This window comes from Ammodytes marinus, assembly GCF_949987685.1.
Source record: "Ammodytes marinus genome assembly, chromosome: 8".
In the NCBI taxonomy this organism is placed as follows: Eukaryota; Metazoa; Chordata; class Actinopteri; order Uranoscopiformes; family Ammodytidae; genus Ammodytes; species Ammodytes marinus.
The window spans coordinates 28497409-28525017 of record NC_137212.1 but is presented as its reverse complement, the minus strand read 5'-3'; the positions used below and the strand labels follow the sequence as shown (position 1 = coordinate 28525017).

General features: G+C 42.2%; 2 protein-coding genes across 3 annotated transcripts; one reads left to right on the top strand and one right to left on the bottom strand.

Annotated features, from left to right (window-relative positions):
* The first annotated feature begins 1213 nt into the window (after positions 1-1213).
* rai2 (retinoic acid induced 2) lies at positions 1214-9596 on the top strand. The gene is made up of 2 exons (XM_080033236.1): positions 1214-1317; positions 7295-9596. Exon 2 carries the CDS (start codon positions 7372-7374, stop codon positions 9004-9006), a length of 1635 nt encoding a protein of 544 aa, XP_079889362.1. The 5' UTR covers positions 1214-1317; positions 7295-7371; the 3' UTR covers positions 9007-9596.
* Positions 9597-11536: 1940 nt separating this feature from the next.
* Positions 11537-27065, bottom strand: LOC307254542 (sex comb on midleg-like protein 2). Of its 2 annotated transcripts, none has more exons than XM_080032968.1 (15): positions 26998-27065; positions 24684-24791; positions 23769-23843; positions 23384-23454; positions 21500-21734; positions 20653-20741; positions 20326-20569; positions 17560-17825; positions 17385-17478; positions 16473-16676; positions 16168-16329; positions 15914-16042; positions 14336-14560; positions 13776-13933; positions 11537-13175 (listed from the first exon to the last, which is right to left on the bottom strand). In XM_080032968.1, the coding sequence occupies exons 2-15, from the start codon at positions 24703-24705 to the stop codon at positions 13050-13052; spliced, it is 2100 nt and encodes a 699-aa protein (XP_079889094.1). In that variant the 5' UTR covers positions 24706-24791; positions 26998-27065; the 3' UTR covers positions 11537-13049. The 2 variants fall into 2 exon arrangements, with proteins under 2 accessions (XP_079889094.1, XP_079889095.1); XM_080032969.1 differs by having other exon boundaries at positions 13776-13930.
* Positions 27066-27609: the final 544 nt, after the last annotated feature.

Sequence of the window (27609 nt, the reverse complement as noted above, 5' to 3'; positions counted from 1 at the left end):
TACCCTTCATTCTTTAAAAAATAGTGCTTGATATCCCATTAGCTGTACTAGAACTGCAGAAATGTTAGATCTTTCATATAAACTGGGTTTATGATATAATCCAAGTTTATATTTGCATGATTTGGAATGTGTGTGCATGGGTGTGAACTGTCTAATCATTATTGTTCTATCTTTGGTTAAGAAGTATTGATTGCAAGTGTGAGCCATCACGAGAACAGCCCTCTCTTCCAGATCTGAGAGCTGTATTTCCACACATGAATATGAGTGACTGCAGACATGGTGGGGTGAGGGACACTGAAGAGGTAACCAAACCAAAGTCCCCACAAGGCCACCAGGGTATATTGCGAGGCTCATTAAAGTGCCTCAAAACAGCCCCCTCTGTGGAACAATGAGAGGCTCCGGGGCCCAGAGGCAGAGCCCGAGGCTGGACCGGACTGATATGGAGACCCAGGGGATTGTGCTCACCCGGGCCTGTCACTACCAGACTTTCATCCACAGCTGCCAGACTCCATTCCCCTCCACTTCTGTCATCTGCAACTCAGGCCAATACGGTCCACAGTGCTGTTTAAAGTCAGACAATAAAATACTCTCTCCATGTCTGCAACACCCAAAATTCAAATGTTTATGTATTATATATAAATGAAAATCTCAATTAAACCCAAATAAATATTGATGGATTGTCAATGTATTAGTGGAAACCATAGGCTAACTTGTATGTTGATGTACATGCGTGTAGGCAAATTTCACTTTTCTTTCTTGAGATCTTGAAAAGGAAAAATTAACTTGCGAGCCCTTGTGGGGTCGCAACCCTCAGGTTGAGAACCATGGCCTGTCTGGATTGAGAGCAATTAAATTGATTTAATTAATTGGAAGTGTACCAATTAAATATACATTGCCTTCGTTTCCTCATAATCAGCACCAAATTGCCTTTTTATTTTTTCATGAAACTCGGTGGAATTGTTTTGGGGGTAAAATGCAGACCGACATTTTTCGTAACTATAGGCCTATGGATTTTTTTATTGCATTCATTTTTTATATTTTGAGATTACCTACATTGTGGTGATTAATATTATGTATCCTGTTTTTTTCTTGATTAATTCATTTTTGATGAATTTTGTCCCAGTGAAGAAGGGAGGAGGGAGGGCCGCTGGCTGTGCTGCGTGCGCAGCTTCAGTCTGGAGTCGCTACGACGGACCGCAATGAGGAGATAAATAGAAGCCTCATCCATTTATTTTACAGTTTAAAGGGTCATTTCATTGGCAATTGGTAAAGGGCGGCGGGTTTGGAAAGCTGTTAACGCGCTCCATTGCTTGAAAGGTCAGTAAATGTTGTTCTTTGTAGCAAAACTGTAATTTAAAGGGATAATTATATTAAAGGAGGGGATGAAACAGGGTGAGCCATGGCTTTTATGATGTGTACGTCGCGTACACGCGAAAACGTGAATTGCTTTGAACATCAGCACGTGTCTTATTATTTTAGCTCGAGGCAAGTTATCAGTTTTAAAACGTTTTTAAGCATATTTTTTTATTATCCAGAGGCGGTTTGCGCAGCTAGCTTGTGCGGCTGTCTGTCAGCTCGGGCTCGTTTTCTTTTCTTTTTTTTAATAGACGCCAGTTGAACGGGAACTTTCGTCATAAGAGGCTATGAATAAGCGCGAGGACCTCTTTTATCTGCCATATATTCTGTCTTTATGGCAACAGAGCGTCACGCGCCCTCAGCCCGTCATGTTGTTGCCGTGTGATGTGTGGTGGAGACGTGCGCACAGCCTCCCTGCCTCTCATGGCGAGCCGCGAGGGACCAGACACACCAGTGACCGGCCTCAGCGTCTGGCTGGAGGACGGTAACGGTCTGTTGGAAATAAAAATGTCACCGGGGAAGAAATAGGGACAATATCCTCAGATGAACCCAGCAGTGTCGGACTGTAACTGCCTGCTTTAACAGCTTGGTCTTTTAATGGTGCGTTTCATTATATTGGTGCCCAGTCAGAAATACCAAGGTAGGTCTATTACACCCTCATGTATCTTAATGATAGATAGATAGATAGATAGATAGATAGATAGATAGATAGATAGATAGATAGATAGATAGATAGATAGATAGATAGATAGATAGATAGATAGATAGATAGATAGATAGATAGATAGATAGATAGCCATTAGTGGAATTTGTTTTCTGTAGCATAGCCAAGGGTAGGCCTACTTGCTCTTCACAGCTGAGGTTCAAAAACGAAACACGCCAGACAATCCAGAAATCCTCAAAGCACAATACAATAGAACAGACATACTCACATCACTGAAACATCAACATATATAATGTGGACATTTTTGTAATACTAATTTCCAATACAGCTGTTCAGCTTTTGTATAAGGAAATTGTGTTCTGTAAATATGTATATCAGCCTAAGTGTGCCTCGTCCAATCACCTATTTGCTAATGAGTGCAATAGTTAATTTACATAACAATTCTCAAGGAATTATTAGATAAACCAGTGACTTGTAACTTGTTGTTACGCAACAATGATTATTAAAACTGTATTAATCAGGAGGTGTTGAATTATTCATGACATTTGGACTATTACTGTGGGATTTAGGACCTCAGCTGGGGGGGGGGGGGGGGGACAACCAGCTGAATGAAAAGGAAATCTGCATCCATGTGAGAGCAGCTTGCGTCGGCCTAAAGAGATGTGAAGCTCGTGATGAGGCTCCATGCGTCTCGCTAATGAGATGTAATTGGCCATCGGAGCGGAGGGGTGTTGAGGGGCGATGACCTTTAGATCACCAGCCCATGCTCCGTCCATACATTCCCTGGTGCTTTGTTCCCCACACTGGTCTGATACCTAAATCAAAACCCATGAAAAAAGGGGAAAAAACTACTATTAGCAGAGAACTCTTGTAATGTATTGGGACCACGGTGCCGTTCTTTAATGCAACTGCAAGCCAAGGCGTTGTTGTCTTCTCCCCGCTGTTTACTTAGCAAGGCATACATTCCATCAATGAGAGAGAGAGAGAGAGAAAGAGAGAGAGAGAGAGAAAGAGAGAGAGAGAGAGAGAGAAAGGGAAATGTGGAAATCATTACAGTACCAGGGACAGGGGAGGGATTTCATTTGGCTCCCTCTCAGGTCTCTTCTTGCCTATTTACTCAATTAGCTGTTACTGGCGAGTGAACACAAAGCTCTTACAGATGAGGTGGGAGTTTACAAACCGCATTGGATGGTGTGGCTGGTCTTATCAGGAACACCCCCCCCCCCCCAAGACACACACACATACACACACACACACACACACACACCACCCCACCACTGCACAGTCATCATCATCCAACAGGATCGCAGGTCTTTGTGTTTGTTCCTTCTGTCTCACATTAGCTCATTGTTTTGAACAAACACATCTACAGACTGTATGAAGTAAAGCTGGACTCTGTTAACAAGCTGGGTTTAGGATTAGATCCACCTAAAGCTGCTCGTGGAAATAAGGTTGGCTCTCTCACACCTTATATACTGCTGGTGTGCTTTAATATGGTGTTAGATTTTGCCAGAGGACATGGTAGTCATTCATCTTGTAAACTTAAGGGTCACCTATAATGCAAAATCCCCCGAACAAAAACTCTCTCTTTTTTTTTCCACCTTCAAAACCTCCATTCAGACTTCTCAGCGTTATCAAGTCATAGTCGAGCCCTTTGGTTGGGGCGGACCAAGCCATCCCAAAGGGTCCCAAAAAGGGTGGAGCTACACACTGCAGTCCATTGATTGAGAGATAAACCGCAGTGTTCAGAGAAAAATGTCAGCCATCAGCATTTTGTTTATTCTGTGGCATTTTTCCTCTTCAGGCAAGTGTCACGATAGTAGCGTATAGCTGCCGTAGCCAGCGCCGTTCAACGCCTCTTACCCATAGACTGTGTATACTCTGACCATAGCTATTAACCCCACCTACCAGGTAAGGGTACGTTTAGCAGTGGAAACGCAAGCCAGATCTAGTGGTACCGTGCTGAACTGTGCTGCTCAGTGGAAACCATGCAGAAAGAAACCCACATTTCAATTTTGATCCTTAAAAATGATCCTTTTTATGTGACCTTTAAGTCTCTTTTAACTTAAAGCCAAGGAGGGACAAGTAGAGACATAGATTTCGCTGACTTCTTCTGGCACATCTGCAAGAATTTTAAGAGTGGCGACATCTCTCTTTGACCTTCCCTCTCTGTGATAACACGGAGACAAAGCAAAGTCACAGTCAGATAACGTAACTGGAAAAAAAAGCAAAGATGAACATGCTCTCTCTGTGTACTTTGGCTGGCTCTAGACATTGCTGGTTAAACTTTTCCCTCTTCTGCTGCTTGTCGGGAGGGTTAGACATTGTTCACACATGATTCAAGTGAAGGGAGGTCGGAGCAGTGTGCCGGAGCAGGAGAGACCTACAGCTACATGTCAGCGGCCCGGTGGTGATTAGTGGTCGCCGTCAGGTCACCTGATCTAATGCTGCTCTCCAACACCTTTTCAACTCTTTTCTCATAAAACAAGTAAACAGGGAGGAATAAACTCAGTATATTATCTGGGTTGGGGCCCAAACTATCCCAGTCCATGACAGTAGGGGAGTTTTAACCAAGAAAGACTTCTTTGATATCGGTCAGAGAGGCTTCGTCGTGTCACGGACCTCGTGACCATGTTATCAAGCAGGAAATGTCTCGCTGCAAACTCCCTGGAATGTCTTTTCTTTTTAGAAAGAGGAATACAAATAGTGAAGTACTATAGAATAGAAATACAAGAAGCTGTTTGCAAGCAGTATGTATTTGAGGAAATGATACAGCCCATGTCTTCGCTTGGAATCTCGTGTCAAGTGTTTGTCCTTTTGTCTACCGTTTGATCCCATTACCTGCAGGATGAGTCTCTCCTACAAAGACAAAGCAGCATGTGTGGTACACAAGTCTATTGCATGCATAAGGACCTTTTAGTTCATTCAGCTTTATACAGTAGTATATTGGGTTCTTAAAGGAATCTTTAGGTGTGTGTGTGTGTGTGTGTGTGTGTGTGTGTGTGTGTGTGTGTGTGTGTGTGTGTGTGTGTGTGTGTGTGTGTGTATTCCCGAGGTGCACGCCCTTCCCAGACCTTTCCCATAAATGTGCCAAACATGGACAAGGTTACCGGCCGAGCGTCTGGCCGTACAATCCTCTGTTTAATCCATGAGAGCCACATTACAATGTCCCGTCTATGCTACAGAACAATATAAAGCCAGCCTGGGGGGATAGAGCCCTCCTCGCTGTTCACTGAGGCAACCCAACACCACATGAAGGCTGTCCAGGAAGAGAAGTGTCACGCCTTTTTGCCAGAAAAAAATTGGAACTGCATGTGCGTTTCAAGTTTTTTAAATTTAGAGCCCGTGACATGGTTAGTTGTAACGTGTCAGGTTGTTTAAAGTGTTCCCCTTTCCGAGATCTGAACACGTTATCGTTGGCTCTCCCATCCGCATGAATATTTAACCGCGCTGACATCGGATGCATTGTATCTCCATGCACCTGACCCGAGGGATGGTCACAATGCAGATGGATGAGGGTTGACAGCCCAGTGCAGGAGGGACATGTGTTGTGTGGAAGTGTCATGTAGAGAAGAGGAACGCCTAGACACAGTAGGCTTATAAAAGAGTCATAACTAATGATAGATACACCCAGACCAGACTGAGGTTTTCTATATCAGACTTTGTAGCTCGGGGGTCTCCGCCGGTCTCCCAAACGAAAAGCCTCCGTGACTTCAGCTGCTTATCCCGAAGCTTAACTTCCTCCACTGGAGACCTAGACCAAGAGAGAAGAGTGGAGGAGGGGAAGAAAAGAGAGATGAAGACTGATGAAGAAGCAGCATAATGGAGTGAGGATTGTCTTGCACCTCTCCCTAAGAGCAGGTTTTAGGGGTTTCAAGTGAAGAAGAAACACCTGATATGTTTTCGTTTGATTCCACTCAGAATGACTTTCATTATCAATTCAATTATTTACGTGTGGTCAACAAAATGTCCGAAAATAGTTACAAATGGGCATTACAGTCTCCCAGAGATCGAGGTGACCTCTTCCCCTGACCTGCTTGGTCAAAGAGGTGGACAAATCAAACCATCAAGGGTCACATTTGAGAAGCTTGAAACAGGAAATGTGTGGCATTTTGCTTAACATATTACTTTAATGATTTACAATAATTAACACTTCTTTTAAAAATGAACTTCTTACCATTGTTATTAGTTGATTACATATGTTATCCTGCTTGATGAAGATAGAGGGAAGAATAATAGGCCTACAAATCCATCTTGGCAACAAGCAGGTTTAATTCAAAATGCTTAACATGATCCATATATGAAGAAAAGTGTCATTGCATCCATATTGCAGCGTCTCTGTTTCCCTTTACGTTGCTGACAGTAACAGCTGGGGATAATTGGGTTCTGGTTCAAACAACAGGCAGCTTTAGTCTCAATTTCCTGTCTTAGATTACAATGGCTCTGCTCTAACCCGGTTACTTACTACCCGCTGATATTTGATGATATATAAGGAACGGCAAACTCCCCTCATTCTCTCTCAGCCTTGTGCAGTAATGCATGTTAATGGTCCAGTATAGTTTTCCCACAGTGGGAGCACAAAGTTGCCTCCACTGAGTTCATGTGTAGGAACCGGGCCAGTGAGTTGGACATTATTTAAAGGTCCACTTCACCGATTTAACACTTCAGTGTCAGTTTAACGGGGACTACTCCTCAGGCTTTCAAACTTGAGCAGGTTGTGGAGTACAAACAGTTTTACAAACTACAGGTGTGGAGTTTCAAAGATATTGTCATTTATCAGGCAGGGTGGGTTGCATTATGGGAAACGTAGGAAGCTATTTGGAGCTATACTCGCACAAAAGACAAGAAGTCAGGACATTTTAGCCACTGCTGTTTCGATCCTTAAGCACGTCCCCCAATTTCTATCTTAATTATTAATATTTACCGTGTCCTCTTTTAACCTGACACTTAAATTCATTTTCCTTGCACGTTGTGCTGCTGTACTTTGACCGTTGACAAGGAGAAGTTGAACAAAGTGCTGTCTTTTATGCCTTTAGTCATTTATTTGAATCTTAATTCAAGAAATATTCTGCTGTGATCCTGAATTCTGAGAGCCAAAATGCTAAATATTAAACACATGCCTGATAATCCTCTCTGAGCTTTATTAGACACAAAATGATGATTGTCCAGAGTCAATTCTGCAACACTGAACAGATTAAATCTTACACATTAGACATGTGTAAGATTTTCCACATTATAGGACATTTTTTAAACGACTGTCCTCTTGTGTTTCAGCGCTGCCCAGAACAGTAATGGATGAGACCTGTCACTAGCATTTGATGAGGATTTGGGCTGACTCTTCAAACTGAACTATGGAGGGGAGTGACCATGTGTCCGTAACCATGACACAGTCCCAGACTGACGTGTGCAGCACCAAGGTGGGAGGAGGAGAAAGCCCCAGTAAAGTGGAGGATGGAGAACATCCACTGGTTCCTGCTGATTCCTGTGGCAGCAGCGGGGCTGGACTGAGCAAAGGGGGGCTATCCAACTTGGTGGAGCCTCCTGTACCGTCAGTGGTGAGTCCCACAGCTGAATCTCCAGGCAGTGTGGCGCTCAAAGTGGCCACCACTGTACTACACCCAGTGTGCCTGGGAGAGAGCCCACTGATGCTGCCCATCCACCTCCAGATGGCGGGAGCAGCCGGGCCTCAGCTTGGCCAAATGGGGGCAGCACCGTACTTGATAACAAGCCAAAGCCCTGTTTCACTCCCCCTGGTCTTGGATCAGCAGGTCCTCCAACACATGAACCCTTCTGTAATTCCTCAGAATACTAACTGCCCTCAGCTCCAGAACAGCATCTTGTGTCAGAACCCTCTGACCTTTGCTTTACCTACAGCTGACCAGAAGTCAGCAGGACAGACGCAGGACGCTAACCTGCTCTCACTGCTGCAGAATCCTGCGTTTGCTGCCTTCTTACAGGATCTCTTCCCTTCCCAGGCAGGTTCATCCCCATGTCAGTCAGCAGGTTCTAGCTTCTTCCCACTCCCTCCCCTCCCTCCTCCCTACTCTTCCCCTCTGGCCCCGTTAGTCCCTCCTGCCACGCTGCTAGTCCCCTACCCTGTCATCATCCCGCTGCCAGTGCCTCTGCCCATCCCCCTACCCATCCCTGTCCCCATCGTTCACACCGAGGACTCAAAGGGGAACATGCCAAAAGCAGTTTGCACTGTGAGTAGAAGCACTCAGACTTCTTCAAAAGATACTACCTCTCCGTTGTTGTCTTCAAGCAGATGCGTGCCATCATTCCAGCCTCAGAATGTGTCCCCATCTTCACCTGGCCTAGAGGACGGACAAGCTCTGGACCTTTCTGTCAGGGCGTGTCCGGTAGAACTGAAACAGGAATATCCCAGTCCACAGCAGGACAGTGTGCTCGACCTGTCAGTGCCCGCTGTGAGGAGAAAGTGTGTTCAGTCCAGCAGAGAGCTACCTTTCCACTCTGGTAAAGATACTAGTGGTGCTGCTTTGTCTCTGGGCGTTGAATGCACTCAGAGTTTAGATTCCAAAATCCTGGGCAGTCTGGCTTCCCTGGAGTTCAGCCAGCAGCATAAGTGGGTGGTTGACAGCAGTGCTGGTGGGTCTAGTAGTCGCAGTCAGGAGGTGTCTCTCAGCGGAGCAGGAAACCTGGAAATAGTCAGGACCTCGCAGACGGCCAAGGTCATTGTCTCGGTGAAGGACGCCATCCCTGCTATCCTCTGTGGAAAGATCAAAGGCCTCTCAGGAGTCTCAACCAAGAACTTTTCCATCAAGAGGGACGGCAGCCAGGGGGCGTCGCTGCAGCAGCTCTACGGAGTGCCGTCGGTGGCGTCCCAGGGCGAGCAGCACGACCCCAACAACTCACTTAAAAAGCTCCCTAAGAACAGAGCCATCAAACTGAAGAAGGTCAGCCCACAAGAGATCCATTTCCTGCCCATTAAGAAGCAGAGACTTGCAACGCTGCTCCCCAGGAAGTGAAAGTGCTCAGCAGAGGGGGATTAATTGCTGCGCCGCTCTCTGGTAGTCCCTCCAGAGCGTGTAACATAAAACACATGTGGGGACATTTGGTAAACAAACTCATACTCTTACTCGTCCAATCAAAGTATGCTCTCAAATGCTGCTTCAACTGTGGCTCATGAATGTGTTTGTGACGGTGAGACACACTAGTTACAGAAACAGTTTCCACTTTTCAGAATTGAACTCTACAGTGTTGTTATACTGGAGCAGAAATGTGTCTGTGAATGGCAGCTTAACAGGCTCTCTGTGTGATTTTTTATGAAATGGAGATGTTGTCGGATATGTCCTGACTTTATAATTACAGCAGAGACAAATGGGTTCCATTTTTGGATGATGGTTTTGTTTCCACATGTCATTTTTATTGGAGTGCACTGAAGACCTAAACAACCTGATAGTTCCTGTTCAGAGCAGACCGCTCTGTGCTGGCAGGACGTGACTGAGACTTAAAAGATGTCTCATCCTCGGAAATTCCCATAGCCATCAGTAGCTCACTGGAGCGAGGATTCTCCTCTGATTAACATGACGGGCTAATAATGACTTGGCAAGTCCAATGCCCTCAATTTCATAAAAATGCATTTTGGCAACAGCTGTCGGTTGCGACAGAAGACATTCTTATTTTGCTTAACAGCGAGAGGAAAAATGGATGTCTTAATTGTTTTCACATTTATACTGAACTTTCCTGTCCAAATATGAGGAAAGTGTTTCTGGAAATAGCTATTTTTGTTGCTGGCTGAATTTTTTACTTGGCAATGCTTCAACATAAAAGCCTAAGCAGATAAAACACCTCATAGCAGAAGCGAATAAATGAGCTAACACTGCTGTTTCCATTAAGACATCATGAAGTATGAATATTGATTTCACCTCTTCAATCAGCTGAAAATGTGAAGGGGACCAGCCACATTTAAGAAGAAATACTGTCCATTTTCTTGGCTCCAGTGAGAGAAAAGACTGGTTGTATTTGTTTAGTGTGTTCGTGGTCTTTTATGAGACTCGGTATTGATAAGACTCCCACTGCAGCAACATCAGCTGCTTTATTGGTTTGTGGAGCATGGTATTCAACAGTCCCATGGTTATGACCAGAGTTGTGAATGTTGAGTGTCAGTTACTTCATCTTATGGAGTGCACTTTGTCATAGTTTAGTTGAAAGCATTACAGGGTGGTACTACATGTTCTATTGAAAAATGAAAAAAAAACTGTGTTACCCCTTTGTGATTAAATCATTCATTAAATCTGTGAATTAACAGGCCAAGAACAAATGAGGCATGGAATATACCTAGATATGCACCGTTACATCACAGCTGACTTTAAATTTGTATGACCGTCTGTTTCGTTGAGTTGTTTGAACTGATCATTTTAGCGGTACAAGATTTCACCCTAATTTATTATTTGTACCACTATTATTTATACAATCTGTATATATACTGCGAGGTCATTTAGGAGACAAAGTGTGAGTGGATATAAAAAAAAAAACTGTTTACTTTGTAACTCTCCTGAAGCACATTTTGTTTCCAAAACTGTTATTTTCATGTCAGTAAAGAAACACGTTAAATGTTGGCTTCAATGGAAATTGTCTGAAATGTGTGTCTGACTTATTTTTCTTGACAACGTTCTATTATTTTTATATCAAATTTGTCAGTTTCTTTAAAGGATGAAACTGGTCATAAGAAACAGATATGCTTCATCCTATGACACCCATTAGCCAGTTAGGAAACCTTAACCTTAGTACAGGACTTTGAAGTAAGCTGGTTCAGTGCTTCAACACTCTGCAGTGGAGGAGACTGCAGTGTCTGGATGCTATGTGTTAAACAAGGGATGTTTACAATACATTCAGCACACACGCTGCATCAACTGTCAGTGATGTAACCATGGTACAAAACAGATTTCAGCTTAAAGTCTACTGATGTCACAAAAATGACTCATCATTCTCATGTAACATCAAATGTATACAACTGAGACATTTAACCACTCAAGTGCTTTACAATTTGGTTCAAAAGCAGCTAAAGCTTTCTGTTATCCAGTGTATCCATGGTAAAAGTATTTTAAATTGAGAATGCTGGAACACCTGCTGGGAGTTTTACAAACAATAATTTGCCTTTGTTTTCAAAGTCTCTGACATGTTTTGTCCAACATTTCCCGGCATAAATCAACAAGCATGGCCTGGCTTATTTCTGAAGCATTTCAAAACAAACGTCACAGACTGATGTGACCTATATAATGGAAATTCTGGACTTTGTCTTGTTCTCTGTCCTCTTCACTGTTATTGTGCAAAAAAAATCTTAGAAACTGGACAACCTATGTCCTGAATGACATAAATCACTTATTTGTTTTAGAAGATAAAAATCATGAAATCAAATAATTATTTTTCTTCCCCTCTGAAAATAATTGATCAGTCTAAATAATTTGCTGTAATAAGTAACAACACATGGACATCATTTTGTTTTTGGTAAGTTTATAAAAAAAAGAAAAGAAATACACAACATAATAAACACACATTGTTTATCTGGTGTGACATAATGGACAAGTGACTTTTTGCAAAACATTTTTCAAGTACTCATAAGAAGATGCAAGAGGGAAACCCAACATCACTTCGATCCTGTGTCGAATATCATATGGCACAAATATTTTTTAAATCGGGGAATCAGAGAATAACAGGAAAAATTCTGTTAAGTATATTATAAACAGTATGCTACAAAAAGCTTGTACTAACAAAGACCACATCGACCTGAGAGATGTCATAGGTAAAGCAAGGCAGAGTCTATTACTGGGAGTATTTCAACAAACTAAAAGCGCTGTAAAAAAGCGGAACGGAATCCACTGTGAAATATTCGCCACGTCTCCATCCCCCTTTATCTTCACATTTCTAACTTATGTATATGATTTCCTTAAAATATTACATTTCTACAAAATGTACATTCTGTCGCTGATATTCATGGTTAAACCCATAAAACTGTACATATCTGTTTTCATTGTTAACAGTGATTGGAGCGGTCCAAAGTGACAACACTGATGTCACAGGCAGACCGACAAGCTTAAATGATTATGACTAATAAAATATTACAGAAACTTATTATCAGAAACTAACCATAGAAAGCCCTTGGACATGTCCTATATGCACTTCCTTTACAATCAGCCCATTGAAACGGAGAAGCCTGCAACTTCTGAGTCAAACGGCCGTTGATGAGAACAGTGTGGGGACCAGTGTGAGGCAACGGAGGGCCCGCTAAGACACAAGAACACGCCACATGTCACGCAGCAGACAGTGAGCATGTAGGACACTGGTGGTGAAGGCCAGGTTTAAATCAACGGTGTCAGAATACAACATGATGCTGACCAAATGATTCCGGAAAAATATGTGAAGCAAATAGACTGCACCGTCATTGGCATTCTTCGGGCAGGCGGGCGGGTATACCCCCCATGGTATACCCCCCATGGTATACCCATACTTGAGGCATACATTCGAAGAGTGAAAACAGATAATCAACAGCACACACCAGAGAGAAATTTGAAGAGCATGAGGAAGAACATCTGATTTTTTTTTTGTATGTTTCTTTTTCTTATTTTTTTTTACTACAGTATACCAACCCTTCCCTAGTAAATGGAAATTCAACAATATTAAAAGCCTTTATATAAGAAGAAACATTCTCCATCTTTGGGGATCCAAAACCAGGATCAAAAGATTTCATCTCCGTAAAAAAACAAACAAGTGTCCATGTGTGCGCATGTGCTATGCAATGTAAACACTACAGGGAAACTTTTTCCTTTGGGATTTCATAAAGTCAAGGAGTGGTCATCTGTCGGAACCTGAACAGCTTTTCTGTTCACGGATGCGGGGATGAGGTAATGTGTCAGCGATGCAGGGCACACTGTCTCCACTCCAGAAGTCAGGAGGAGGATGTAACATGTAGTCAGTCTCTCCAGGTGGAGTCTCAGAGTAACATGTAGCCCAAGTGTCCCAGTGCTGGCTCTGTTTGGGGCTTATTGCTCATGGCTCTGCCTGGCTCCTGTTACAGTTTGCCTTGTTTCAGCCTCTCTATGTGATGGCATAACTTCAGTGCAGGGCCTAGTTTCAGACCCATGTACTTCATGATCATGTCGCTCCGTAGCAGCATCAGAGCTTTACCGTCAATCTCCTGTGGAAACAAAGAATACCACTCATTTATTGAAAGTAGCTAGGAGGAACTTTAGAGTTTTTGTTGATTCCAATGGCTACTTTGGTTAAAAGTGGAAGTGTTTTGACGACACCAGCGCTGAAGCACATGCATTCGTTTAGGAAGAGAGAGCATACGTCCATTAAGAGAGACTGAAGATGCGTCACAACTAGGTAATGTATTTATATGTGACTATTTAAGATAAATAATGCTATGACAATGGTGAAGCAGATTATACTTTGATTTGGTACAGTTCATAAAAAACAGGATGTTCCGTTCTGCCTGCCGTTAATCGTTGTATTGGTGTTCCAGGGAAATGGTACCCAAGGCATTCATAATAACTACTATATAATAATATATATATATACACACACACACACACACACACTACTATATATTTCACTGCCGGTCTTGCTTTTACAGGTCATTTATGATCATCAGAGTGAAATTGTTAAATTTAAAAGTTCCTCGTAGGAGGTTCAAGAACACCTGTTGAGAGATCTACTGTGGCTAGCTATTATACACACAACCTTTTAGCTTCACTCACAGAGCCTATGCATAGAAGCGCTAGTGTTAACTTACGTGTTTCCTGAATAGTTCAGCATGTGGAGCCAATGCTGTGGGGTCAGCGTCTCTAACAAACTGCATCACCTCTTCAATGGACCAGGAGGAGGGGTTTTTACTGGGCAGCGGCCGACTCTCTCGCTCTGAAGCTTCAGGACCTGTGGTGGAGCTGGCTGCTGCCAAAGCAGAGCAGACATATTAAAGGTGGAGTCAGTGATTCTGGAAACCGCTTGTTGTCAAAATCAGTGAATATCTCCTCACGGTCGGCTACCTGTCCATACTTGGCACTGAAATAAAATGTGGTTTCAATACATGTAAACTTTAAACTGGTGTGTAAACAAAGGTAATATGAACAAAGGGGGCCCACTGTAGCTAACAACATGCCCGTTTGCAGACCCTAGGCTGAGTAGTAACACACAGAACGGACAGCTAGCAGATCTTGAGGAGCTATTCACTGATATTGACAAAAAGTGATTTTGACAACAAGCGTTCTCCGGAATTGCTGACTCCACCTTTAAGCATGTGACGGCGTGAAGTGAGCATTTACACACACACACATGCACAGATTCTTACTGTACCTTCGACTCGTCTGAGAGGCTGCGAGGAGCCGAGCTCTGCGGGGTTACAGGACAGGCGGCGCATGGGGGTGGCACTGCCTCGGTGGTAGAGGCTGCTGGCTGCCTGGGAGTGGTACTCTGAGGTGCTGCGGGCTGTCTGGGGCCGAGGGGTCATGGAGTTGGAGGCTGAGTCCATGTAGCGCTGCTCCTTTAGTAGGCCATTCTCTTCGTAGGGCAGGGTCTCTGCTGGAGGAGACAAAAAAACACAAGCGACAGTCAAACGCCATTCTATTCTACTGCACACTATCTGCCTTTGGGATGGGGAATTGGTCATAAACAGAACTTAGATTTATAGACAGCATTCACATTCAACTGATAGGACCTAGAGGGAGCAGTCACCAAAGTCTGGGAACAATTTCAGTCCATGTACAGTTCAAAGAAAAGCCCAACCAATGTTGAACGTGTCATAAAGATGACTTATAGGAGTGCATGTGGATGTCTCCTTCACTTTGTTGTGCAGGCATTAGATCAGTGTACAAATATACTGTGGTCTGCAACAAATCAGGAGGAAATATGGAACAAATAACCATGACCTGTATCCCTCTCAATATCTTCTTATTACTATACAACCATTAACAGGACTAATCCAGCGACATACACAATTTATATCAACACTGCTTTTAGTGCCAAAGATGGATACACTTAAGTATATCAGGGTTAAGCAGTTTGGCGGATTACAAAACACAAACTCTTGGTCAGCCAAAGGGGGAGAAAAAAACCGTCAAATAAAATACATTAAGACAGCCTCTCTATTGAATACAGGAGCAGAGATCTAAAATGTGAATTGCGTCAGGAAAAGTTCTATTGTTGTAGCTTGACCACCATAGAACTGGTCTTGAGATGAACAGGTATGCTGCAGCCAATTATCCTAGGGAATGGCTGCAGACTGTAAGATGGCAGCGAATGTGATGCTAGGTCAGTAAGGACTTTGGAAGTTAAAGGACAATGTCAAGTAAGTGCATGGAGCCCAGTCAGAGTTTAAATGATCAGTCAGCACAATAGTTTGGATGAGTTGGACGCATTTGTTGCCAAACTGAGATAAGAAACGTTACAGTAACCAAGTGAGAGGTGTTAGCATTATCAAACAAAAATAAGACTTTTTAAACTTTTGGTGGTATTCTTGGCTCCACTGAACTACCAAGATGAATCTAAAAACAGCAGAGATCTGTGACATTGGGTAGTGAGATTTTACCTTAGGAGGATCTTTTTTTGAATGGATAATTTTTGTTGTAAATTGAAGTCCTTATTTATGAAATATAACACCATTTTTGACACAATGAATTTATGGTTACAAATACGAGGCAAATAACTGACATCGGATAGCACAACAGCTGGTAATTGGAAGCAGCGTACATTTTTAAAAGATGCACAAAAAGTTTGTCTTAAAATCAAAAGTTCTTCTGTTAAATGTCCAGTTTTGGAAGTACGACCTCATACATTAAAATAAGCGCACGAGGAGAGTATTGAGAAAGTGTAACAAAAAGATTCTATCAGAGTACAGAGTGTATAACAAAACACATGTGCAAAGGTGAGCAGTACCTTCTGAAGGATGGGCTTCGGTGCGTAGATGTTTAGGTGACAGGGGGGCAGCGTACGGCGGGGAGACTCCAGAGAGACTCCGTTTACTGGCCCGAGCCAGAGACGGAGCTTCTAACGCCTCCTCTTTCACTGAAACACACAAACAAAGAACAACACTAGGTCAGGATTAGGATTTATGACTAAGAAGCCAAGGCCGTATTGGGCTGTAGCAGTAATGACAATAGTGTTTGCCCTGACAGAGCAGTGAAGTTTACCTGACTTGGTCCTGTCATAAGCAGTGTAGTGGCTGAACGGCTGGCTGCTGAAGAGGTTGTCACATTGCAAGTGACGACACACGGTCTCCAGGAAGCGCAGCACAAAGGAAGCACTGGAGGCTGCTGGGAGTTTGACCACACAAACTCCACCGTCTGCTCGCACTGGGAAATGGGACAAACATGTGTTATTGGTCCTACCACAACAAAAGAAACCTTGGCTACCATGTAACGAGTCCATTATTCTACTCAGATGCTTCTAGTAACACAACACCTTCTGATAGCTAGCGTGTTGTTTGTGAGCCTACCTCTGACCACCTCTCCTCCTCCTGAATGGTTCTGCAGAGCACTGAGCAGGACTTTGGGCTGGTAGGCACAGTCTATACATGACTGGACCACCTGCTGGAGCACGCCATTCACCGGCCCCGGGCCAAAGTGGTCCGGGAGACGCTGCATCTGCTTCCTGTTCAGGTGGGAACCACAGTTGCCGTGCTTATTCACATACACACACACTGGAACAGCGCACCCGCACACACACACACACACACACACACACACACACACACACACACACACACACATACACACACACACACACACACACACAGGAAACACAGTGAACAAATGAGATCTACTTATCAAACTTTAATTCAGTGCAAAATATGCAATAACTCTTAACTTAGGGCTCTTTTCCATTACTTGGTATGGACTCTACTTTTTGTGGTTATCCACTTTGTAAAAGTACATGGTAACTACTTCTGTGGTAACTACTCCGTAGACGTTCCAAGAAAAAGAAGGTAGCAGGTACTAAATGGTGATTAGTCAGAGATCTTCATGTCATCCATTGCTGGCACCCTATCATGAACAAAAAAACAGCCAAGCAACTGTAGCTGTGGCAGTTTTGGAGCTGGCAGTTTTTTTCTACTTTATTTCAAAAATGGCATCCTGCACAACAACGGCCACTCAACGAGGTACAGCCATTCCTCACTTTGCTGGCCGACAAAAAATCCAGCGCGAGCTGGACAGGGCGACACAGAATGAGCAGCTACACACAGGCTGTACTACCATGGGGTACTATCCTATTGTATTATCTAGTGGAAAATGACCTCCATAAATAGTACCAGACACCAAAGTCCAGTGGAATAGAGTTTAGTACAGCTGGTACAATGTAATAGAAAAGTGCCATTTACAGTATGAAGCAAGCCACCGTTAGTCCTTACCTGTTGAGACCACTGAGCTGAGGCTGGCGGAGCTTTCTTGGGGAACCTGGATGCTGGGCAGCTGTGCTGGGCTTTGTAGAAACTTGGACTTTCTCTGAAAAATACACTTTCATTTAGAGACACACATTTATACAAAATGAGTTTGATCAGATGTTTAAATATCTCAGTGTTTTACCTTGCTTCCAGGTTTGGGGCCTCTCTTCTTGTGGGGCCGGGGGAGCAGCTGTGTGACTTCGGGTGTGGCTCCGTTTTGTGCTGCTGCTGCCTCTGCCACGGCTTTGAGCAGAGCCAGGGTCTCGCTCTTGGGCCGGCGGCCTCTGACCCCCTTCCTGACAGGCAGAGGGGGCAGGGGGTTAGGGAGTCTGTAGGGGGACGGCATGGAACGCCTGTTGGGCTTGGAGGGCGATGCCGGGAGGGTGTGCAGGCTCTTTGGCAGGGTAACTGTGAATACAGCAGACGACCATGACAGATATTAATAACTTCAAAATGGTGGTACTTCCTAAGCATTTAAATGATAATGTCCCTAATTTGCATGGAATTGCAACAACCACAAGAACGCTGTCAACTTTTAAAGAACTACAATGCCTTTATCAGGCTGAGTAACATAGTCTAGAAATTGAGAAAGCATAAAAAGAGCTATATGTATCATTTTCCTAATGTATGCAGAAAAGTAGCCATTTATAAAGATTGATTACAACAGTTTGCAGGAAATACTACAACATAATAAAACTACATAAATCATACAGAATAATACGCAATGCTACAACGACATAAATAAATGCCAACAGAAAATGTAGCTCACCGTTAGCTGAGAGGGAATAACATGTACGCTGACACACAGCCACACGAGGCAGCAAAAACAGCCCACTCGGCTAGGAAATATTTCTCTGTTCCTATGTTTACTCAAGGCTCTCCAACCATCCCCACACAGACAAGTCAGACAATAAATCCTCCTCCAAAACGCAACAGTTGCTCAAAACAAAAGGCCATACCGGCAGAGGGGTGGGAGAAGACAGAGTAGTGTCCGATGGGAGAGGAGTAGAGAGAAAGGGAGTGTGGAAAGGGTGTGTGTGTGTGTGTGTGTGTGTGTGTGTGTGTGTGTGTGTGTGTTTTTTCATATCCCCTCCCAACCTTTAAAGGCTGTATTAAAGCTTGTACATGGGCAGGTACATTTAAAAAGATGTGGGTGTGGCTGCAGCTGGGTGGAAGTTTTCATGTGTTTTGTGACAGTCTTGTATACAGTACAAACGCAGCTCAGAGACGTGACTGAGCAGCTTTTATGTAAATATATTTTTCCATGTAAACAGGTATGATGTGAAGAACATAAATCCTCCCTCCCTCCCATGTGCTATTCTGCCTGTTCCACTCCTACTCACACACACGCACGCATACACACACACACACGCACACACACACACACAGAGTATCTGCAGAGTTTCACATGCAAAACACAGCATGTCTATTAACGACTGTTGCCTCTGAATGTCTGAATGTAGCAGCATTTAATCATGAGGACAGAGTTGAAAACACCACATTAAACTTGTTACTAAGCTACCAAACTTTTCTTCAAAGTGCAGCCATTACGGGGACACGAGAGAAGAGAAATCCTTATCTATCCAGGGCTTAGTAAACTTAGAAAATTGACTTTTTCTAGTTTAAACCTGCAGTGTGTAGAATTTGGGGTTTTATTTCCTGGCAGATTTTGTAGAAAATAATTATAATATCCATAAGTACGTTTAATTTAGTGCATAATAGCAGATTTTTTTTTTTAGAATTATAATTTTTTTCCTTAGAATGGGTCTCATATATGTCCATATTTCTCCAAACTTTGGACCAAGGCCTTGTCACCGCCATTTTGGAAGTGTCATAGTTGGAATGTCATCAGGTGCAATGTTTAAAATGTAGAATTGTTCTTGTCCTTGAAGGCCACTGTAGCTTCTGTTATTATTCTAAAGGGGTGGGGTTACCCAGGGAGTGTTGCATTCTAGAACTTTCTAGAACTTACTTGATGATGTCATATTACACACTGCACCTTTAAAGACAATTGTTAAATTCCATTTACTGAAACTGAATGAAAACAATTTCCCTTATACTTTCTAGCTTTGTTTACGATGCTGTCACAGGGGTTCCCAACCTTTTCATGTTCCGAGGGCTCATGTATAATATAAAACACATTCAAAGACATTGTTTTTCCCCACATTTTGGCTACTTAGGAATAATAAAAATAACACAAAAATAAGTCGGTTTTACACATCGTGGCAAACTTTTACCGTTTAAGCTGTTAGGATGCTTTGTTGCCTTTTCATCTAACGTTTAAGTGAGAAGATCTAATGTGTCGCTATCATACAGTCTTTGATCATTATGTTTTAGTTAGGGAAACATGACTGGTATAGCCTAGGTTAGAAAAATTATTCTAGAGTTAGGCTAAAGAAAAGACCATTATTCTGCATATATTTCAAGGCCCCGTACAAATGGGTCCATCGGGGTATCACTGACTCGGACAACTTTCTATACAGAAAAAACAACAGGACCAATCCAGCTGCAGAAGCATTACAAAGCCCTGTTTGATCTGGAGAAACCACAGCCATCATAGCATTCTTTCATTTGATTTGTATCTACTTAATAATCTGTGTGCTTGCCTCTTCCCATTCAATATCTTTTCCATTCAGACTTTAAAATGTCCTCCTGCGGTGGAGATGTGTTAATGTGGGTTTATTAGATCAAGAGGCAGAATCCATGCTCTCTTTTTTTGGTTTGTCCAGCACCTGTTAAAGATTAGACACTGTATATTTCACTGTGCCAGACTCACTGCAACAGACAACAGATGACTAATGTTCATTGTGTTGGTAATGACTATGAATGAAACAATGATCACAAGAAGCAATCTTCCATCCTAGCAGAGCTGCTTGTATTGTACTGCCACCTAGAGGGTAAGCCTTACCACTGTTGCCTGGTGCCTGGAGGCTGTGTTTGGTGAGCAGGCACCAGCCCACTGGGAAGATGTCCCGGGAGTCAAACTTGCACCAGTAATCGAAGGCCCCGCGCCAGCCGTCGAACATGATAAAGACCTCGTCCCCCTTCACCTCCCCGATGGTGGCAGGGCAGATGAGGTAGGGGTTCTTCTTGTCCACAGCCTCTAGCTTCATGCCTGGCTTGAAGTTGTTCTGGACGGGCCTCAGAGGTTCCTGGAATATGAGCATGCTCAGTCATTGCAATAACTGAAACAGTCTTATATAAACTTTCATTCCCTTTTTGAAGCAGCACATACCTTCTTAAAGGCTATAGCCGGAGCCATCTCTGCTCCATTCAGGGTTCTCAACAGAAACATGGGCCATGACGAGGCATTCATCCGGAATCCTAGAGGCAAAGTGTACAATGCATATTTTTTTAGGAGATATGCTTATACAGGTTGTTAACAAACCAATTGAACTGGTTGTCTTATTGTTACAAAGCCTTTGTTAAAGGTGGAATCAGTAGTTAAATACTGTGCTTACTGTAGTGAAGCGAGCAATTCTTGCCTATTACAGAATGTTTTTCAGATGACTTACTAAGTCCAACTGTGGTCCCACAGTTCAATGTTTCTAACCAGCCTATCACACACAAACAGCTTTTAGTACATAGTCATTATCTTACAGTCCAAATGAATCAAGATATACTACATTTCCATTTTCATGTAAGATTCTAAGCTTTTATGGAGGCGCTCAAGGTGTAGTGGTTAGAGCGCCCAACCCATGAGGCTCGGTCATCGGCGCAGCAGACCCGGGTTCGAGTCGGCCCGGGTCTTCTCTGCATGTCATTCCCCTCTCTGCCCCAATGCTGTCTAATAAAGCAAACATGCCCATAAATAATCTTAAAATTAAAACAATATTCTAAGCTTTTACAGTTTCTCACATTTGACCAGTTTACCATTTCCTCTCTTATTGCTTAGTTCCGTAACCCTGCAGTGGCAGTTCAAAGACAGGGTGTAGTGACTGGAACGAGTCTTTTTTTTTTTAAATAAAATCTGCACATTGTGGATTATTTGTTCTTTCGTTTGTTGATAATCACGAAACTAATGAGTGAAGATTAAGATTCTTCCTTGAACTATAATTGACAGCATCAATGCCTTGTCTTACCCAGCGGGGGCTGCAGCATGTCTCCAGTCTTCTCACAGGTGCCGATGGGCTGTATGTCAGACGAGTCCACCAGTCTCCAGAAGTCGTTGCTGTTGTCACTGCCATCGAGGCGCAGACGCAGGCGGACCCCGGTCAGACCCATCACCGTGGCAATGCAGACGGAAGAGGAGTTGCGTGGGTCGTGGGCTTCCAGCTTCATTCCCACCTTGAAGTCATTGGAGGGTGGGACTCTGGCCTGCAGATATTAAGTAAAGTTCCATAAAATGCTGCCACTTTAAAAACTGCTCACATACACTGAACACTTCATTTCCTAACGAGTTCTAGCTCCAGGGAGATTTAGATAATGTCATCTAACTGTTAATTATGAATACCGTATTTTCCGCACTATAAACCGCACTGGACTATAAGCCTCAGGTGTTATAATGTTTAATTACCATTATGTAAGAGTTCGTGCACAGAGGGGATTGTCGGGAAAGAGATGGGTGCTTGAGGAAGCTCCCATTTATTAAACAAACAAGTTGCATATTTGCATAACGTATTCAGGTGTTACCATTTAGAGCAATAGTAGCTACTAGGGATGGGCATGAGTGTTTTCACTACTCGAGTGATCGCTTGCATTCCTCAAGGATCAATCGATTCCTCGTTAAACTTTTTTCTATTTTTAGAACGCAACGCATCTGTCTGCAGAATAACGGTTCACCAGAATAAAGCGCTCAATGCTTATGTCAAACAGTCACAGTTGCCATATGATATTAAGGATTTTTTTCCACAACTTTAAAACACCTTTTCCTCACTGAAAGTAATTAAATAGACGGGCCACAATTTAAACCGATCGAGTAGGTCTGCGATGGGGAGAAAAAAAGAGAAAAAAAGCATGGGCTGTAGTTGTAACAAAAAAAAAATAGCCTAAGTCACCATTTAAAATAAGAAGGGCAGCAAATAATATCAAATGATTGTCCTACAATTTAAAAACATATAAATAACTCACCAGGCAGTAGACTTAGTATATCCAACCGCGTAATGCTCACTCCGTGTCCGTGAATAATTACCGCGACTAATTCCTCATTAACGTAACGTTACACCGGTCGGTTTTTGAATCTCATCCCCATATTCCATAGTTAAGGCTTCTTAACTGTTGTTGGCTCGGAGCGAATGTGCCTAAAGTAAGCCTTGCTTCTTCTTTACTTTTCTTTCCAAGCGGAGAGCACCTTGCATGCTCACCTGTCCTGGAGTCTGCTCATTACTAACTGAGAGTAACAGGTGTCATCTCCCCTTTTTATAAACGTAACTTTATCATCTGCTTTGAAATAATTGGACAGTTATATTCCTGAAAATGTTCTGGAGAAGAAAGGAGAGACCGTGTTCAGCTCCGCGGTGCTCTGGAGAACACAGCCTGCGCTGCGGTGGCACAGAGGTGGCAGTTATTTGCAGTTGCTGTTTGACACAACGCTCAGTATATTGCACTTGCATAAAAATATTTAATTTTGTTCAACTTTATTTTATCCGTTTTGTGCCGTTTTGTACACGTATATAACATTTTAATCCACCAATCGAGTTCATTTGAAACGAGGAGTACTCCAGTGCTCGATTACTAACGCCCATCCATAGTAGCTACAGAACATATACTGTGCTGTGTAATAACAGGGTCGAAAAATGGGGAAAATGTTGCGGCTTATAGTCCGAAAATTACGGTAGTTATTATCTTACAGTCCAAATTAATCAAGATTTACTACATTTTAAGTCCAAATTTCTGTCTTCCCTAAAGTCCTAGTTAAAGTGATTAACTGCTGTGCAGGAAAGACCACATGTTTAACAACTTAGTTCAAATGTACATTTTAATTCAAGGATTAGATCTATCTTGCAAAAAAATCCAGGAGGACATACCTGGCGGAAACAGGCAGGTGGAGCTGGTAAAGACGATGTCTCTTTCAGATATTCTTCCCAGATGAAAGCATCTAAAAAGGAAAATTAAATGATTCGACTGTGAAAAAAACCCATGTCTAATACAATATATAAATTATTGAGGAGAATGTCACACAGTTAGCTGAATGTTAAGGTTAGTCCACAATTCTGGACCTTTTCTAAGCCCATTTCTGTGTAGTAGCTAGTTACATGAAGAGTATTCCTTAAATAATAAAAGAGTGAGGCTCTCTAAAAATGCTGTCAATTTATTTATTTTTTTTAAATTACAGCTTCAAATGACTATAAGGCTCTTCTGATAACATAACCTCCATACATGCACAGCTAATAAAGCAATTAAGAAGTCCACCTTTAGTTGTTGCAGGGGTTGTGCCTGTTGGTGGAACTGTCCTTCCCAGTTTCTCTTTTTTGCCATCTTTCACATCTAGTAAACATGAGAAAGATGATAACAAAAAACTATAAATGTTTGAAAATACAAAAGAAAATGTACAGGTCAAAATACAATATAGCTTCAATGTATTTTTATGTTAAGTTTCTTCTTCCCAAACATTACGTCATGCAGGTCAAAGCCCTTTTTCAAAACATAAATGATCATAGTTGTACATTTCAAACACGATTCAGAAATAGGAGGTTGAATACTGGTAATAAACATGAATGTCTGGGGAACACACACACATTCTTTCAAATGAGTGAAACCAATTTGTGAAATACTGCGCTGAATCCCTGAGAGAGCAGTTTCAGTGGATGACACAAAAATATCTAATTAGCCGTCTTTGTAACTCCTTCAGAAACCTCTCGAAAGCAATCAGTGACCCAAATGAAGCTGCATGTTGTCACATTATAAAGCCCCTACATGCCCACACACAGGGGGGGGGATAACTTATTGAGCTCTCCAAGGCAGTGATGGAGCAAACACTCCTTTTATCATTATTCCATATATTCTGAGGACACGGGGAAAGACCCCAGCATCAACCTTAGCACTTTGTCTATAATCAGACAGAATATAATGAAAACACCTGTGTGGGCAAGCAGCAGGACCTTTAATTAGAATTAAATTGGGAGTAATGGCAAAGTAATGACATGATTGCTAGCTAGAGAGGTTGACATCGCTTCATTACTAAATGTGTTCAATAAAACCCCTTCACAAAGATGCAGGTGGCAAAGCAGTGAGCTTATCTACTTTTTTTTAAAATTCAGGCCAAAAAACAACAAACTGAATAATGAACACTGTTTTTTAATCAAACATATAAGTTCATCTCCTTGCCTTTTAGCTGAGTTTTCCCCATGGTGACCGATGGCCAATTGTGACACTTCTAAGATGGCGACCAATGGTGACCGAGTAGTATGTCTTCTTTGCCTTTGTCGTTGCGTTCTAAAAAATATCAAGAGGGTGAAAATAATCTGAATTAAATGCAGCACATACAAACTAGTTCCAAAGAGATTCATTCGTTTGTTGATGCTGTATATAAGGCAGTGGCACAGTCAATTATAATGGCATGCATTAGATTCTCAATAGAAAACAACATGGGCTTTCAAATTCAATGAATACAACATGTGTGTTACAGTGTTTGTGAGAATTAGGTTCACTTTCAGTTAATCTCTCAATTGTATTATCCCTGCTTAGTAAATGACATATCAGAAAACAGCAAAAAAAAACAGTCAATTTCAGGATGATGCGAAAAAAGTCTGACAAACTGTCCAAAAAATAACATTTACGATGTGACTTAAAACACAGAACAGCAGCTTATCTCAAAATGTAAGAAGATCCAACACTGATAAACAACATAATGGATTAATTAACTTTGACACATCGAAAATGCACTTAACAAGTGTATTTGAATAACAATATGGTTGTTTGCTATGTTTAGTCGCTTGTGTTACTTGCTTTTCGGCGTGAAAAACACTACTGCAACAACATTTCTTAAAGGCCTACTTCACCGGTTGGAATATGAAGGTGTATTGAACTCGGAGATCCTATTTAGTGTAAATGTGCAAAAAAAATTAAATCGGATCATCTTAGCCTGAGAAAAGGCAGAAAGAGTGTTTTATGGTCTCACTGTCTAACCCTGCAGTTTCCTTCTTGTGACATCACAGTAAGGGTTAGGATTAACAGGACAGCTGGGCCAAGGGAAGACTAAGGGAGGACTGAGGGAAGAAAAACCTCATTCATTATATAATAATAGTTATTTTATAATGATAGAACGCCGGTTCCGTATTGGTGAAGTATTCCTTTAAGTGACTTGATACTGAATCTGTCTATCATTTGGATACATTTGGAAGCATAAATAGCAGTGAAATCCAGTTGCATCAGACAGGTGCTGCTGTCAGCAAGGGGGAAAACAGAGGGATCCAGTAGGGTTTCTTTTTCACATAGTTTAGTAATAACACATGAGAACCTTGCTCTTTCACGTCCAGAAGTGTGGTATGCCAGTAATGGGACACTCCCACAGAGACAGGAAGCCTGTATGTATAGTAACGTGGAGGTTTTCAACACTGTGATGACACGCCTGCGGTGTAGTAATGGGAAAGCCCATGTGAACCTTGATTTAACTTGAGTGTACATTCCATCCACAGTGTAGAGAAATGCCGATATGTCACCTACGTCTTCGTGCTCCCACATTATTGATAGGCCCTACATGTTTTACAACCTATTGTTTGTCATGGAAACTTGACAATCTTGTGTTTTTATTAATTTTTTGTGCAAACGACATCTATGTCTGTGGGAACACTTTTATTTTACTCTTCCCCGAGGTTTCTCCAACTTTTCCCCGTTAAATTGAGTTGTTTTGGGGGAGTTGTTCCTCATCCGAATGCCATGCAGACTGTAAAGCCCTCACGCTAATTGTTATTGACAGTAGGTTGCATAAATAAAACTGACTTGACTAACTTCATGAGCGAGACGCTTGAGAATTAGCGTTGCTCTTTAATCTTGAGGTGTAAATCAGTAAATTCGTGTCTTCAACGTCAAGTGACCACCTACAGTAAAAACACAGGGCTAACTCATTAACAGTGACGGGAAAATTAGGCCATTTTGGATAACTGTTTTAATGAGGCTAACGTTACCGCTCGACGAGTCAACATATCGTTAAAGCTACATTTAAGGTTTGGTTATTAGCTGCCGACAGCACCTATTCACTTGCTATAACTTAATGAAATTTTTTCCTTGAAATGATGTGCTCACTTTTCCAGTATTTCTCCCACCTACTCCTGCTACCTACCTACCAACGTTAACTGTTAGCTGACTGTTTATGTCACCTCACATCAGCCTTCTTATGTTAACTTGTTAACAAACTAGCTAAATGCCGAGGAATGTGTAACAACAATGTACTTTATACATATAAATAAAAGCAGTTCCTGGTGTGTAACATTAAAGCTATGCGGCTCCAGGTGATAGTCTGGACCCAATGTTGACACTGCTGGCTAATAACTAGGTTGGCTAACCTTAGCGTTTACGTTAACCCTCTGAGAACTGTTTTTCTTCCACATTACCGAGGACAACCACACGCAGCCCGGGTCGTGTAGCTTCACCCGACACTCTCCGCGAAGTCTAAATGATTTAGTCTGAAGGATAAACTTACAAGTTCCGTCTTTTTTCCGAGCGAGGATCCACACACTTTTTTCTCTATTCGTCAGCTGCCATTTTTTTCACGAATGTAGTGTGTATGCTTGCTTACACGCATGTAATATATGCCAAAGACAGTATCGTGCGAAGAGGACTCACAAGCAAATAATGAAAAGAAACAGCGTGTCGTGATACCCACACTCACAGCCAATCGGGCACAGTTTTACTCATTTCTATCCAATCAGCGTCTAGAGTCATTTAGACTGTATTTTTGGACTCCCGAAAGTAACAGTAGTTATCCATCTTCACTTTCTTTCGTCTTTGTAAGTTATTTCTCCTCATGCTGTGGTTCAAAACTGATCAGAATTCCACAGAAAATGTCATGAAAAAAACATGAAGACTACATTTTACAGTAACAAGGCCGCTGGAACTCTCCCCAGTGACTCCGTCTGGAATTAACAATTTATGTGAAAGCGTATTTCATTACTCGTTTCTTTCTTATCCCTCAAAGTCATGAAAAATAATAATGCAATGGAACTTTATAGCATAAAAAACTACAGCATAAATAAAAAAATCTAGCCCTTTTTAAAAAAAAATATTTTATTAGGCTATTATTCCAAACTCTTAT

Bases quoted from the DNA above. Each gene is read 5' to 3' on its own strand.
- rai2 (XM_080033236.1), top strand. From the start codon at position 7,372: ATGGAGGGGAGTGACCATGTGTCCGTAACCATGACACAGTCCCAGACT.
- LOC307254542 (XM_080032968.1), bottom strand. From the start codon at position 24,705: ATGGGGAAAACTCAGCTAAAAG. The intron at 20,570-20,652 runs GTATGTGCTGCT...CTCATATTCCAG, and splicing joins CGGCTATAGCCTTTAAGAAG to GAACCTCTGAGGCCCGTCCA. The intron at 16,330-16,472 runs GTAGGCTCACAA...CCCATTTCCCAG, and splicing joins AGGAGGAGAGGTGGTCAGAG to TGCGAGCAGACGGTGGAGTT.